General features: G+C 35.6%; 1 protein-coding gene across 6 annotated transcripts in view; it reads left to right on the top strand.

Moving 5' to 3' along the window:
- Positions 1–15,252, top strand: part of POLR3B (RNA polymerase III subunit B) — a 133,555-nt gene that overhangs the window by 7,069 nt on the left and 111,234 nt on the right. For 5 of the 6 annotated variants that reach the window (XM_057486444.1, XM_057486443.1, XM_057486441.1 and 2 more), the window contains exons 5-9: positions 1,477–1,552; positions 3,800–3,900; positions 8,509–8,600; positions 9,826–9,943; positions 11,676–11,784. In XM_057486444.1, the coding sequence (XP_057342427.1) occupies positions 1,477–1,552; positions 3,800–3,900; positions 8,509–8,600; positions 9,826–9,943; positions 11,676–11,784 (496 nt within the window). Of the gene's footprint in view, positions 1–1,476; positions 1,553–3,799; positions 3,901–8,508; positions 8,601–9,825; positions 9,944–11,675; positions 11,785–15,252 lie in introns of those variants that run through there. The other variant, XM_057486445.1, reaches the window with a different exon arrangement.

Raw genomic sequence — 15,252 nt, 5'->3', positions numbered from 1 at the left:
TATGTATAAAACCATACCACAAGGAAATCAGCACTGATACAATGTTGTCAGCTAATCTCTAGATCTTATGTAGTTTTCCCACTGATGTCTTTTTCCTGGTCCAGGATTGAATCCCGGACCCCACATCAGTTTAGTTGTCATGTCTCCCTCGTCTCCTCCTGTCTGTGACAATGCCTCATACCTTCTTGGTCTTTCATGACCATGACACTTCTGAAGAATTCTGGTCAGTTGTTTTGCAGAAGGTCTGTGATTAGGGTTAGTATGATGTTTGCTCATGATTAGATTGGGTTATGCATTTTTGGCAAGAATACCACAGCAGTGATGTATTGTGCCATTCTCACTGCATCACATATGGGGAACAAAATTCAGTATATTTTATTATTGGTGATTCTAACTTTTTTTTTACTTGGTTAAGGTGGTATCTTCTAGGTTTCTCCACTATGAAGTTCTATTTTTCCTTTTGTAATTAATGAGTATCTTAATAGGGAGATCCTTTGAGACTGTGCATGTATCTTACCCACTGATTTTAGCATACATTGATAGCTCTTACCTGTGACAGTTTTGTGGTGTTTACCTAATGGGGAGTCTCTATTTCCATCATTCTTTCTACATTAATGCTGGAATTCTACTGTAAGGAGTAGCTTTTTTCTTCCCCTCATTTATCTCTCTGTAATTTTTTTATATCAATATGAATTCATGGATATTAATTTTATTCTATGGATCATAATCCAATATTATAATTGTTTCATTGCTCAGATTGTCCCAGTGTTAGCCATGGAAGATTCTTCAGGTTGATGCCTGTGTTCTTTCAACACACCCCTACTAATTTTCGAGCACTCCATTACTTTCTCATGCTATGTGATATAATGCATCTGGTATTCTCCTTGTCCCAGCGTGGGATCAACCATTTCTCCAAGGAGCCCTAGTCTCTCCTATTGGAGAATGCAGTGTTTAGAAACCAAAACACGCGTACTAATGCCTCAGTAGATAGTTAGGATATGTATATATGTATATATACGCTAACACATGCAGAGACACAGTTATATTTCTTCATTCTATCCACTTTTATGTAATGATGAGTTTATTGGGATGTAACCCAATCCTATGTTGAGGAGTATCTGTGTATTTTTTCCCCATATATCCTTTCATACAGGAATGGTAGCATATTATAATACTTTTTTGCACTTTGCTTTTTTCATTAAGTATCATTTTTAGGGAGCTGTATTTCCAGCATTTTTGTGAAGAGATTTATAGTATTTTCTTAAAACATAGTTTGATTGATAATATTTTCCCTCCTTTATAAAGCTGTATGTGCTATTACTTCAAGAAGATCTCCAATGATAATTTTTAATTAGTCATCCTTAGCAAGATCAGTATTTGTTAAAGTATAATCCTTATATTTTGGAGGAAAACAGCTAATTTGGTTATATATTCTTTGAGGAAGTATAATTGGTAATAGGATGATTTGCTTTTCAGGTATCTTAACATCTATGTTGGGCTTCCTGATGTTGAAGAAAGCTTCAATGTAACTAGACCAGTGTCCCCTCATGAGGTAATTGTCAACCCTACTTTCATTGAATTTGTTTGTTTTAACTCAGTTTGTGTCCTTAATACATACTCTCAAAATAGTTTAAACACAGGGAAAAAAAAATTTCTTATGAGACAAAGATAATGAAATGAATAAGAATTTGTATAATACTATATTATACTATATTAGGAAACAATTCTGCACTACTTAGTTTGGACTTTAATCCTAGTTAACTTGGACTGTTGCGTAACTGTGTCCTGTTTATGTCCTGTTCCTGACTTTGTAGCAGGTCCCCCCATTCCCCCAACCTACTGCCAACCACGTGTACCTAGTACTGTGTGCTGTTTGTGCAGAGGTTACTCACTCAGCACTTTGAGGGTCGTCAGGCATTGTGTTAGGCAGAGACCAAGGACTAGTTGCTCAAAGTCTAATAGAAGAGATGGATGAGAAGAAAATTTAAATACCAGGGTTTTAACAGAGCTGCAGACCAAAGGTTTTAGAACAGGTCAGTTTTTGGCTTTTAACAGATGTGTATTTCCCTTCAAGTTCTACTTAGTGTCTGTAATTGGGATTTGATTCAGGAAAGAAAATGATTTTTGTAGTTTATCTGGCTTGTGTTAATGTAAGGCTGATGTCACAGTGAGGGAATGTAGTAGAGGAGTCTTTATTAAACAAGTGAGGTGTTAGGATGTTACAGTTGTTGTCTGAGTAAGTTAAATAGGAAGTATGATCAAGTAACCAGTCATTTTATATAGGTAAATTTAGGTGTTATTTAATCACCAAATACTGATTCAACATTTATTTTGTGCCTGAATATTGAGAGATACAAAAGAAATGAGACACAATGTCCTTCTTCAAGTTCATACTCTTGTGGAGAGATTAAAACAACAAAACACACAAAACAGAGACACGGGGGGTTGCAAACCTGTATGCCTGGAAGGATCGGGTAGGTAAGGTGAACGTGTGAAGTTGTGTCGAGTAGGAAGTGTTGAGGGCCTTCAAGGAGGTAGTTCGGGGCCTGTGGAGTCTCCATTTTTACCATGTCTGTCAAATTTTGTCTCCATTTGAAGGGGAGAGTTTGTTAAAAACCCTGGATGTTTACCTGTAATGGGTATTACATTTGTTTTATTAATAAAAAGATAGTATTTATGTAGTACTCTGTACCAGGCACCATTGTAAAAATGTATATTTATACTCTGGGGAATTTATTCTCATCCCCATTTTACACAGGAGGAGCCTGAGATACAGAAAGGTTATTTAAAGCTTGAGTGGTATTGCCAGGAGTTGAATGTAGGTGATAGAGTCCACATGCTCAACCACCGCGCCTCACCATCTTTGGTATGGCCTAAAGGAAGAGACTTGATCTATTTAAATATAGGATAAGCAGGTTTTTTTTCCCATCAATAATAAGAAGATCTAATATTTTAAAATCCCAGGAACTCTTTGAGAGGCTAGAAAAAGTTAATTAAATCTAATTTTCTTTGGTTCAGTAGAAGCCAGAGAGGTGATTCATCATCATGAATTATATGGTTAATGTTGAGAGAAGTTCTCTTTTTGAGACTATGAGCCACCCAGTGACCATCAATATGATGGGGAAGTCTTTGGAAGATTCTGATGGGGTTTCCTGTGTCCCATCGTGGCTCAGGCAGGGGCTTCATTTAGTGAGTCATCGGCATGTTAAACTAAAGCACACACCAACAATTTCTAAAGTTCCACAAATGACTCAGAAATTGTTAATGTGATGTGAAGAATAATTTATCTGCAACCCATCACTTGGAAAGGAATTTTGTGACATCATTTAGTTTACTTGGAGAATAAAAGGAAGTATAATTTATATTTTTTAGTTTGTGTATTTTTACTTTAGTTATAATTAACTCTTTATTAATTATTTTGAGTAAGCCAGTCTACATTGTTTACTTCCCATGGACCCAGTTTGCAAGGAACAATCTAATTGCTTCAAAGATACGGGAGCAGCCTGGCATCAGATCAATGAGAAGAAAATCAATACCAGATTTATTGTTCCATTTCTGGACTGGCAGGGGCAGAGATGCTGTGGTGATATCGCACCCCGTAGCTGGCATCATTCCCCTCAGGAGAAGGTGGGCTCATTACTCCCAGTGGCCTTAGGGCAGCACGTGGAACAGCTCAGTGTTCCATGGAGAGAGCCAAGTTCCATGTGGGCCGTACTTTTACTGGAGACGGAGCTCTTTGCGGCTGTCAAGACCCTTTGTTTTCCAGCAGAGGAGCAGTGACCGTCTGATTGCATTTCAGTGCCGTCTGCGGGACATGACATACTCTGCCCCCATCACAGTGGATATTGAGTACACCCGAGGCAGCCAGAGGATCATCCGCAATGCCTTACCCATTGGCAGGTGAGAAACGTCCCTCCTGGAGCCACACGGCTGCATTCCACCCTCATAAGGTGACCTCAAGCAAGTGCTAAAGTTCTCTTTGCCCCATTTCCTCTGTGAAAAATGTGGGAAATGCTGCCTCCTTTATGGGGTTATTTTCTCCATCTCATGAGTCAGCACATGTACATTACTCAGCAGTATCCAGTACTTAGTTGTGGTTGTTACTCTTTAACTGTGAAGTGTTTTCTGTAAAGTTAAGGAAGATGCTTCCGTTTCCTCCTGTAACTCCAGGCTGTTTATTCGGAAAACATGAGGTAAGACAGCATTTAAGTGAACTCACCTGAGTTGTCTTGGTGGATTCATATATATTTTAAGTTTGAGTTTTCTCGGAAGCTTAACTGTTTCCAGCATAGCATTATTTAAAGGAGAAGCTACTTACTTGCCTGGAACAAGTTCTGAATGACAGATGGCATCAGCTAGCATTTTTGCAGCCTGGTTTTCCTAATTAGGGAAATAGGCTGACTCTGCTGTAGAAGTGGATAAAGCCCACAATATTGTGAGTTTAATAATAGTGTTGGACTTTAAATGTAGTGCAAATAATTCCTGCTCAAGTGTTTTTCCCTCTTCAAAACTGCTAAGAGCTTAATAATTCTCTCAACAAATATGTACCAACTGCCTGTCACTTGTCATACCCTCTGCTGGGTACTCAGGTAAACAGAGGATACTTAAGATACAGTTCCTGTTGACTGCATTCATTTCAGCTGCCTGGGATGGTGGGCTTACGTAACGGGCACCGTTTGGTAAGTTCTATGATAGAGAAGTCCAGAGTACTGTGGAAACCCACAAGTTTAACAGATTCTTTCCCTGTACACGTCCTAAAGGAAGGGGCTATTTGTATTCCTTCTCTTTGTATTCTTTAGTTAGGAAAATACGTAGGGATACTAAAATATTAATCTTTGTTTTAGCACTGTTTATCAGTGTTAAGAGCTTCTCTCTTTTTTATATATGCACTACACTTGTGTCCAGTTAAATCTTGGACTGTTACTAAATTATACCCAGATTAAATATTGTAAAGGAAAGGAGCAAAACATAGCTAGTCTGATTTAGGGTTAGATTCTGGTTAAAGGGGAGGCAGGGAACATCATTTGTATAACTAGTATTTGTTGAATAGTGCCAGCCTTGGTGACAAGAGATTTCCTTTGTTAGCCCTGTGTCATAAAAATGACTTCTGTTAGAGTGCTTATGCATACCATGCACTATCTAAATTACATACATTATCTCATTGAACTTTTTTTTTTAGCTAGAAGAATGTTAGTGTAATCCATATACTGTTCATACTTGATAACACATCAAATAATACATAAGAACACTTGATACTGAGCAGTAGCCGACCTCCCTGCCTTTCCTCACCACAGTTCCATTCCCAACCTCATAACATTTCTGTTATTTCTTCTTGTGGTTATTACATCCAAAACTAAATGCTGTGCTTATACCCTCATTTCTTGATACAGCAATTTCAAATACTATTTATTGATTTAGTATAGAAGATGTGGATTATGGATTAGTTCATACTACCCACTTTCCTTCTCCATTTCTCCTCATTTTGCTTATTTTTAGTCCTTTTTTTTTATTACTAGGGTCATTTTAATATTCTTACATCTTAGTGTTTAGTGTTTCAATTTACCCCTTATGTAAAATGAGGATATTTTTCTTCCTACCTTCCTATATGGTTTCTTTTTTAACATATGAGTTACTGAGAAGACTGATTTAAAATTTTCAAATTGATATTTTACATCTCCTTTGGGATTCCTGAACCCAATTCCAGTGCGTGGGGGTGGGGTGGGGGGGTGTTTTCCATGGACAACATCAAGCAATTCTTCAACACCAGCAGGGTTTAAGAGTTTAACTCAGTTCTGAGACTATCTGCCCAGAGACGGCAGACGGCACCAGATTCCCCGGCTTAAGGGATCCATTCTACAAGACTGCCCTCCACCCGGCAACTCCAGACACCAGTGTCAAGCCCCAGGCTGTTACCTGTGCTTCTAACCCACAGGCAGCAGTTTAAAGGCTCCAACAACCTGCCCCTTGGGTTTGATTAGTTTGCTAGAGGGGCTCACAGAACTCAAGAAAAGTTATTAACAAGTTTAGCAGTTGAATAAAGGATAGAAGGTAATAGCCAGATGAAGAGGTACATAGGGCAAAGTCCCAAATTAAAGAGCTGCTATCCTTGTGGAGCTTGGGAGCTGCCTGGATAGTACATAGATTTGTTCTAGTTCCCCAAGTGTGGAAGCTCTGACAGAGAAGCAGGATGCAACAGAGAGCCCCAAAATGCTCTTCTTGTGGGTGTTTGTGAGGGCTTCATTGCATAGTCATGAATGATTAAATCTTTGGCCATTGGCTGATGCAGCCTCCAGCCAGCCCTTGGGTGGAGTCCAAAAGTCTCTCATTAACGTAAGATACCTTTCTGGCTCAGAGGCACTTTCAGGAAGGGTGGATAAAGACTAAATATCCCTGAGAGAGAGAGATTTTGACCAACTGAATGACTAAATATATATTTCTTATAATTCATTATATCACATCAGTTTTTGCAACTTTGTAGAAATCTACTTATTTATAAAAATAATAAATCAAGCTTATTTTATTTATAAAACAAAAATCTACTTATTTATTAAAAAAATCAAGCTTGTTAATTTAAATGTTAGGTGTCTTCATTGATTTTTTTGTTCAGGCAATTAAGAGAGATGTGTTAAAATCTCCCACTATAATGGTGTATTTGTCCATTTGTCCTTGTGTTTCTGGGTATTTTTGCTTTTTGAAGTTGTATTAAATGCATAGAAGTTAAGAACAGGTCTTCCTGGTGAATTGAACCTTTTATTATGAATACATTTATCTTTATTATCTCTTGTAATTTTTTTGCCTTAAATTTTGTCTACTCTTATTAACAACATCTGCTTTCTTTTGGTTATTTTTATGGCATGACATTTTTAAAAAGTCCTTCTCTTTTTAATTCTATGTCTTTATGTTTTAGGTGTGTTTGGAGTAAGCTGCGTATGGCTAGATTTTTTTAAACATTTACCTGAGAATGTAGTTTATTTATGTTACTGATATGTTTGGACATATTTCTATCATCTTACTTTTAATCTGCCAGCTTTTCATATTTTTACTCTTTCTGTCTTTTCAATTAATGAGAGATTTTTTTTTCTTACTCTTCCCCAACTGATTTGAAAGTCATGTATAGTATCTCTGTTTGTTTGTGCTTACTTTAGAATATTTGAAATGCATACTTAACAAAGTTTGAAAATAATATCTTTATTGTCATGGAAATAATAAGGACCTTAGAGAGCATTAACTGGGATTAAATCAACCCTCCTCATTTAAATGCTTTTGTTGTGCCAAATTTTAGTTCTATTTTTTTAACCCATAAATTGGAAATTATTGTCTTATAGTAAATATTTACTTATGCTTACCCATATCATTTACCATTTTCTTTGCTCATAATATATTTTTGCAAGTCAGACTTCCATTCAACATTTATTTCTCATCTTCTGAAGTATTATTTTTTAGAAATTGTTTTCAGGAAGGTCTGTTAGTGGTCATTTCTTTCAGTTTTTGTCTGAAAATACCCTTATATTAACTTCATCTGAATGATGAGTTAACAGAACACATGAATCTAGGTTGAGGGTTATTTTCCCTCAGCAGTTTGTGCCCTGAATTCCACTGTCATCAGTTAATTGCAGGTGTGAAGTTATCTGTCCACCCAATTATCCTCTTTTTGGTAAGCTGCATTTTCTTCTGGCTGGGCTTTAAATCTTCTCTTTGTCTTTGATGTTTTTTATCTTGACTATGATGTGTTTTAATGTGATTTTCTGTTTATTTATTCTGTGCAGATACTATTGTGAGGATTTATGGCTTTCATGCAGTTTGAAAAGTTCACAGCCATTATCTCTTTGAATAGGATTTCTTGCCCATTCTGTATTCTCTCCATCTGAAATCTGATTAGATGTAATGAGACCTTCTCACTCTGTCTTCCTATGACTCTTAAACTCTCATATCTTCCTTTTCTGTCTTTCTGAAATATATCCTTAATAATTTGTTAAGATCTGTTTTATAATTCAGTAATGCTGTCTTCAGCAGTGTCAAATTTGCTATGTTATTCAGCCTCTTCACAGATTTTTAAATTAATACTTAACTTTTTCATTTCTAGAAGTTTTGCTAGTTTTTTTCAGAATTGCCTGGTTAGTTTTGATAGTCTCTTATTTCTTACACTTTGATTCATTGTGTTACTTCTGTGTAACTAATAAGAGTCATTTTGCTTACCATGAATGAAAATGGTGCCATTTCTGACTTTCACTAACTCCTATCTGCAAAGTTTAAGGAAACCAAACGTTTACTTGAGTTTTTGTTATCTGAACTAGAAGAGCAGTGTGCTTGCAGAAACACGTCATTTCATCTGACTCTTTCATGTAACTTACATTTCTCTGCCTTTTCTAACATGTCGAAGATGAATGCAGACCCTTTACAGTGTGTACAATGCAGTTTGTATTCTTTTCACCATTTTTGGTAGTGACAATCTTTATGTGACATTTCTTCTGTTTTATTTTAACCGAATGTTTTGTTTTATTTAAACAGAATGCCCATAATGCTACGTAGTTCAAACTGTGTTCTCACAGGAAAAACGCCCGCAGAGTTTGCCAAACTGAATGAATGTCCTTTAGATCCAGGTATGTACAAGACCTTGGATTTACCCCCCACCGCAACCCAGCCTTTTTTGCAGGGTGTGGGGGGGATTTTTTTTTTTTTGCTTTCACTGTTTTAATATTTTTCCTTAAAAACAATTCAAGCCTTTCTACTTTATAATGAACTTGTATAAAACTTTTTTCACAAAATGTCTGGAAATTGGGCTCCAACTTAATTCTATTAGCTTATATTTCTGAAAGATTATACTGTATCCTCTTTTGTTTCAGGTTTAAAACCTTAATACCCCAAGTTCTGATTTATTTGCCATTCTTACGTCTTTTTGCTCAGTGGTTTTCTTTTGGTATGCTTAAAAATTCAGGAATAGTCTCACAAAGTCACTTGTCTAGCTGGTCTGAGAAAACTCAAGTGGCTCACTTCAGGCTATTTTAAAGGCAGTAAAGGGACAAAAAAATGAAAGCTTTTACACTTTTAAAAATTATATTTTTATACCTGTTTCTAGGCAGTTTCTTTTGTAGTTTCAAGTTCAGCACTTAACAGAAAATTTCTCTTCATCCTTAACTCATATTTCACACTGATTTAACTTACAGTTGCTTTCATCTAATTCCTTGTAAATTGCGTTGATGAAGAATCCCATAAGGTTTTGGAAAGAGGCTCCAAATGTCCCAAAGAGGTTCTTTAACAAAGTTTGCTAGGTGGTAACAGGATGTTACATAGTCAAATATATTGTCTTGTTTTCTGCTCACATTCTGAAAGTACAATGAAGTCTCACGTTATCTTACTCTGAATTGTGTACAAAAAATATATATGATAATGTTTGGAGTTTTATTGAGTATAAGAATATTATTTTGGAAATGTAATCTTAGTATACCATTGTCAATGATTTGTTAGAAAACAAGAGCAAATTTCAGTTTATACTGAGGATTGTCTGTTACTTCTATGCTTAAAGAATCTGAAGACTAATTTTTTAGAACATATTTCTTTCATTCACCTCTTATATATATTGGGTGCTGGTGATAAGATATATTCCTTGTCCTCAAAAAGTTTATTATCTTGTGGCTCATTTGTGTAAAATCATATGCTGACAGCATCGTCAATTCATAGAAAAGTATCAGCACACCCCATCTAATTAAGTGATGGCCAGTACAGAGAAGCAATGAAAGAGTAGTGTTGAATTAAAGAGATCACAGCCATTACTGAATCACTGTTTGAAGAATAGGTGGTGAAGCCTTTCTTGTTTCCTTTGGGCAGGTGGCTACTTCATTGTTAAAGGAGTAGAAAAAGTGATTCTTATCCAAGAGCAGCTGTCTAAGAACAGGATCATTGTGGAGGCTGACAGAAAAGGGGCCGTTGGTGCTTCAGTTACCAGGTGTGGAAATCAAAGGAGATGGGGTTCTTTTTTTTGTTTTTTTGTCTTTTGAAGTATAGTTGATGTACAATATTATATTGGTCTTGGGAGTACAACATAGTGATTCGACAATTTTATATTTATTACTAAATGTTTAACACGTTACGTATAATTACCATCTGCTGTCATACAAAGATATTACAATATTATTGACTATATTTCCTATGCTATATTGTGTCCCTATGACCAATTTATTTTATAATTGGAATGTTGAACCTCTTTATCCCTTTCACCTAGTTCACCCGCCCCTAGGGTGTTTTTGTGATAGTGTTCTTAAGAACTATTGATAATTCCATTAATATCCGATGTCTGTCTTTGGATACAGAAGTAGCAGTTATTTCTCTCTGATAACAGGCAATGAAATACTTAAACTATTTGCATTCAATTTATCGTGTAAGACTACAAGCATTGAGTATGATTTAAAATTTTCAGTGGTGAAAGTGTGAGACAGTGTGTGAAAGGCCAGTAGTTATTTTATACTAGTTGGATTCTATGTTAATTTACAGCATTAAAGGAACTGCAAAAATACATATATAACTGCTCTTCAGTTTTTCACGTTCCCTTTCAGAAAGTCTTTGATCATTTTATATATGTATTCCTACACTGATAAAATCAGAGATTATTTTACACTTAATATTTAATGAACTGTAGAATGGACTTAACATGTTATTGTTAGTTTTCTAGACTAGCCTCTTTCACAGTGTACTCATTTTTCTACAACAGCATCCCTTATATCATTCCTGTAATTTCTTTTCTCTGGTTTACTATCATATATAATTTGAAATTTATAAGTTCATGGGTTTTAGGAATAAAAAAATTGTAGCATAGTTAAGATGTCACTATGCAATTGAGTTTCTCTTCTGACAACCTGTCATGAACTGCTTAATTCAGAGTTTCTGCACAGCAGCTAACAATATAGCCATTTATTGAGTGGTTTCTAGTAGCCAGGAGGTGTACTAGGTACCTTACATATATTATTTAATTGTCACCTCATCCCTCCAAGGTAAGTGGTATTACCTCCATTTACAGCTGAGTAACAGGCTTTGAACTCAGGGTCATGTCAATCATAAGAGGAAGTCAGCATTTGAACCCAGATCTAATAAGTCTGCAACCCATGTCTTCCTGGTATATACAGCTTTTGCAACCAGGGAATTGGGATTTGAATCCCAAAGTTGTTATTTACTGGATAGGACACACTTGGGTGGGTAGTTATGTAGCTTTTCTAAGCCTTGGTTTCCTCATACCAAGTGACTTGGAGACACTAAACTAAGTATAAAGTGCATGTAGATTAGACCTAAAATAAATAGTAACAGTGTATAGTATATAGCAGGTGATTAGTATGTGTTTACTTTTGTGGTTGATTAAAGCTTGGAAATGTTTTAAAACCTCTTACGAATCTTACAGCTAACAGAGATACCAATAGAAGGAGATTCCTTAGCTGCTTTTGGCTTCACTGTATGCCAAGATCGTAGGTTTACTTTATTGGATTATTAATTTGAAAACTCATGGTGTATAAATTCATTTCCTCATAGTTTTCTTATTATGTTACAGGCTCATAGTCCATCTATCAGGAAGGACTTTACTGATAGTTACTGATGGCGTGAACCTTATTGATTGATGGTCATTGTTGTTGCATGTTACTAGCTTGAAACTAAGTGGGGATGAAGTTTAACCAACTTGTGTTTCCTTGTAGCTCTACCCATGAAAAAAAAAGCAGAACCAATATGGCTGTGAAACAAGGACGATTTTATCTGAGGCATAATACCTTGTCCGAAGATATACCCATTGTAATCATATTTAAGGTAAGTCTGCAGGTGTCTGCTGAAAGCTATAAAGATTTCTTTTTCTGGTTTATTTTCATATATAATCATAAATTTGGAGGATAAAGAGTCCTAGAAATAGAAAGATTTGTAGCATAGGTAAGTTGTCAGGCATTTAATGTATTTTAAATTGAAAGCAAATAAGACCAGCATTCAGATATTTTAAAAAATACTAATCTTATTTTTTTATTAGGTACATAATACAAAATTCCAAATATACGAAAGGGGTACGTGATCAAGAAGTAAGGCTCTCACCCCTGTGTACCTAACTACATAGTTATCCTACCCAAGAACAACACTGCTTCTGGTTTCTTGTGCATCTTTCTAGAGATAGTCTATGCCTATACAAGCATCTTTTTTTTTTTCACTGATATACATGGCACACCATTTTGTACTTAGTGTGTTTTCTTTTTGGTAACTTACATTTTGGAGATAGTGTTATATTAGTTCATACAGAGCTACCATATTCTTTTTGGCAAACTGTTCCACTTATGAGTGTACCATAATTTATTTAACCATTCCTCCATCAATGGACATACACATGTCTTGCTATTACAGAACTACTGTAATGCCTCCCATGTTACGTAGGGGCAAGGGTGTCTGAGAGCTAAATTCTTAGTGGTGGAATTTTCTATGCCAAAGAGTATGTAACAAGTTTGTTGTTTGTTATGAGCTTCTGTATTCTGGTGAATATCTACATAAACATGAGTCTTTAAAACTGATTTTTTTCAGCTTGTCTGTGAATTGTTAGTTTAGATCCTAAAAGACATGTTCCCATAGAAATAATGTTTAAGTAGTATTGTCTTCTCAGATAATTGCATAGTGGCCCACTTAACCTGTTCCATGACTTTAAAAATTATATACACACCCTATGAACAGTTAATTTGTAGCATTAGTTATTAAGCAAACATAAATAGCTGGCATTGTGTGTTACAGCCTCAGTATTTTCCAGTTCTCCTATTTGCTACAATTAATTTGTAACCCCAAAGTCATTACTTGTGATGGTCTTATATTTATTCACAGACATGCACATGTGCAGGGCAGTAAAAAATTTGAGTCACTAAACTCATACATTCCCAAGTGAGGTCAGAGAAGGCAACACTCCACCTTCTTGTTTCTGCTCTCATACTATGAACAAGTGCCCTTTTTGCAGTCTATTTAGTGCCATGTTTTTCACATTTTTGTGAAATGGCCCCCAAGTGTAGAGTTGAAATGTTAGCTAGTGTTTCTCAGCACAAGGCTGTGATATGCCCAGTGGAGGAAAGTGTGTGAGATATGCATCATTCAAGCATGGATTACAGTGCTGTTGACCATGAGTTCAATGTTAGTGGATCAACTATATATGTTGCATAAGGTGTCTTCAACAGAAACACAGATAAAACAAGGTTCTGTGTCGGTCAGTTGAAGAAAATGTAACCAGACGCTCACAAGAACATAACTGTATTTCCCCTAGGAGCGATCCTTCAGTATTTGCTAATTCAGTACTTGTGGCAACTTAATAGAATATAACTATTTTGAATAATGATAATCAATTGTGTATGGGTATAAAATGAATCTTGAAGAATGGGTTGATTGAAATAAAGAGCTCAGAGTATTTGAGGAATATTGAAAAGATACTGGGCACTTCAGGTTATTTTATAGGTTGATAATGTCCGTTTCTCATTATTTAGTTTCACTTCAGAGTTAAATATTTCTGTTCAACAGTTGTTAGGATAGTGGAAATATTTTGGGTGTCTTACTGTGAGAAAACGGAAGAAGAGATCCTCTGAGGTGGAATTAACTAAGTTGGTTAAAAAGGGAAAAAAATGTTTGGCTAAAAGCCTTGGATGAGTAAGTGAGGAGTTGAACCTGTTCTCTTGAAGTTGTAACCAGGCGACAGAGGAGGGACTCGGGGGAGGTTAGCCCTCCTCATGCCAGGCTTGTGGGGCCAGGAAGCCTGCCCCGGCTGTTTCACAGACACCGAATGGATGTTGACGAGTCAGGTTCTGTAACTCAGGAAGTATTATATTCTAAATGGAATTATGTGAAGGAGATTGTAGGAGTGTTTTTAAATGTTTAGTGTAGCTTAATTGGCTCTTAAATTGTTTAAATGAGATGGTACCATTTATTTTCTTTTTAGAATGATGATGACACTTGTAATATCTGTACCCATTATACTGAGGGGCCAGAGAGGATTCTTAAATATACTTTTATTACCTTTCTTCAAGGTTTATATTTTTTAAGCACATAAGTAAGCTTGACTTTTTTTGTTGGAATCCCTCAGTGCCCAACACAGTATCTTCTGTATAGTGTTCAGTGGGTAAAGAAAATTTTGTCTAACTGCGTAAAATTACATCTCCAGCAGAGGGCAGTATGGTCCCATTCATCAAAAGGACTTGATAGAAGTTTTTGATGCTTGGAGATGCTTAGGACTACTTTCCTTAGACCAGAAATTATAAATTAATTATAAGGCATATACTCTTACACCACTCATATGGTAAATGCATCACTAGTCGCATACATGCCAAAAAACTTTTTTTGACTAGGAGACAAAAGTTTGGTGAGACAGTTTCTTCTGTCAAATTTGTTTAGTATTATGTTGTAAATGTACATATATATTTGTAGCTGAGTTACCTCCTTTTTAGAATGAGGCTATAAATTACAATGTACATTTTTTATGCAATTAGTAGTTGAGATTTCACACTTCTCTCTTTCTGATTATAAAACTAGTCCTTGAATTATAAACATATAAAAAGTCACTGAAAAGTGTAACTCTTATTTTTTTTGGTACATTTTATCCAGACCTTTTTTCCTTTGCTTTTGTCGTATACACATTTATTTTTTCACTTAACACTGAATTGTGAATAGCTTCCCATGTTTATAAATATGAGTCTATGTCATTAGTTTTAGTATGTGTTGTATAGAAATTGCATCTGTGTAACCAATTTCCTATAATGGGACATGTAGGTGGTATTTTTTTTCCTCAAGTTTTCACTCTTATACTCAACCCTGTGTATCTCTGTACATCACATTCGTGCATTTTGCTGATTATTTTGTGAGAATTAATTCCTAGGAGTGAAATTTTATATATATATGTTTTAAAGCTTGGTGCATGTTGCCAAATTTTTATCCCAACAACATACCCATTACATTCTAATCAGCAGTGTATGTGAGTTAATATTTTTAAATTTTCAGTTCAAATAAATTAATTATATTCGTCACACACAGTCAATTTTTTTTTGGTCCCCCACTATAGGAATGTTTTAATAATCTGATGAAAATTTGTTTGATAATCTCTACTTAAGATTCTGCCATCTAGAAGGCAGCCCAGAATATTGTATATCTTGGAATCAGATGGGTTTAGGTTGAATTTCAGCTTTTCCACTTACTAGCTATATGACTTTGGGCAAATTTTCCAATCTCCTCGAGTCTTGGATAAGTCATCGTGTACAGGGAGAATGTCATCTAAGT

The sequence above is a fragment of the Manis pentadactyla genome, chromosome 10 (assembly GCF_030020395.1).
Source record: "Manis pentadactyla isolate mManPen7 chromosome 10, mManPen7.hap1, whole genome shotgun sequence".
Taxonomy (NCBI): Eukaryota; Metazoa; Chordata; class Mammalia; order Pholidota; family Manidae; genus Manis; species Manis pentadactyla.
Note: the sequence above shows the minus strand (reverse complement) of the source record. Positions and strands in the feature narration are given on the sequence as shown.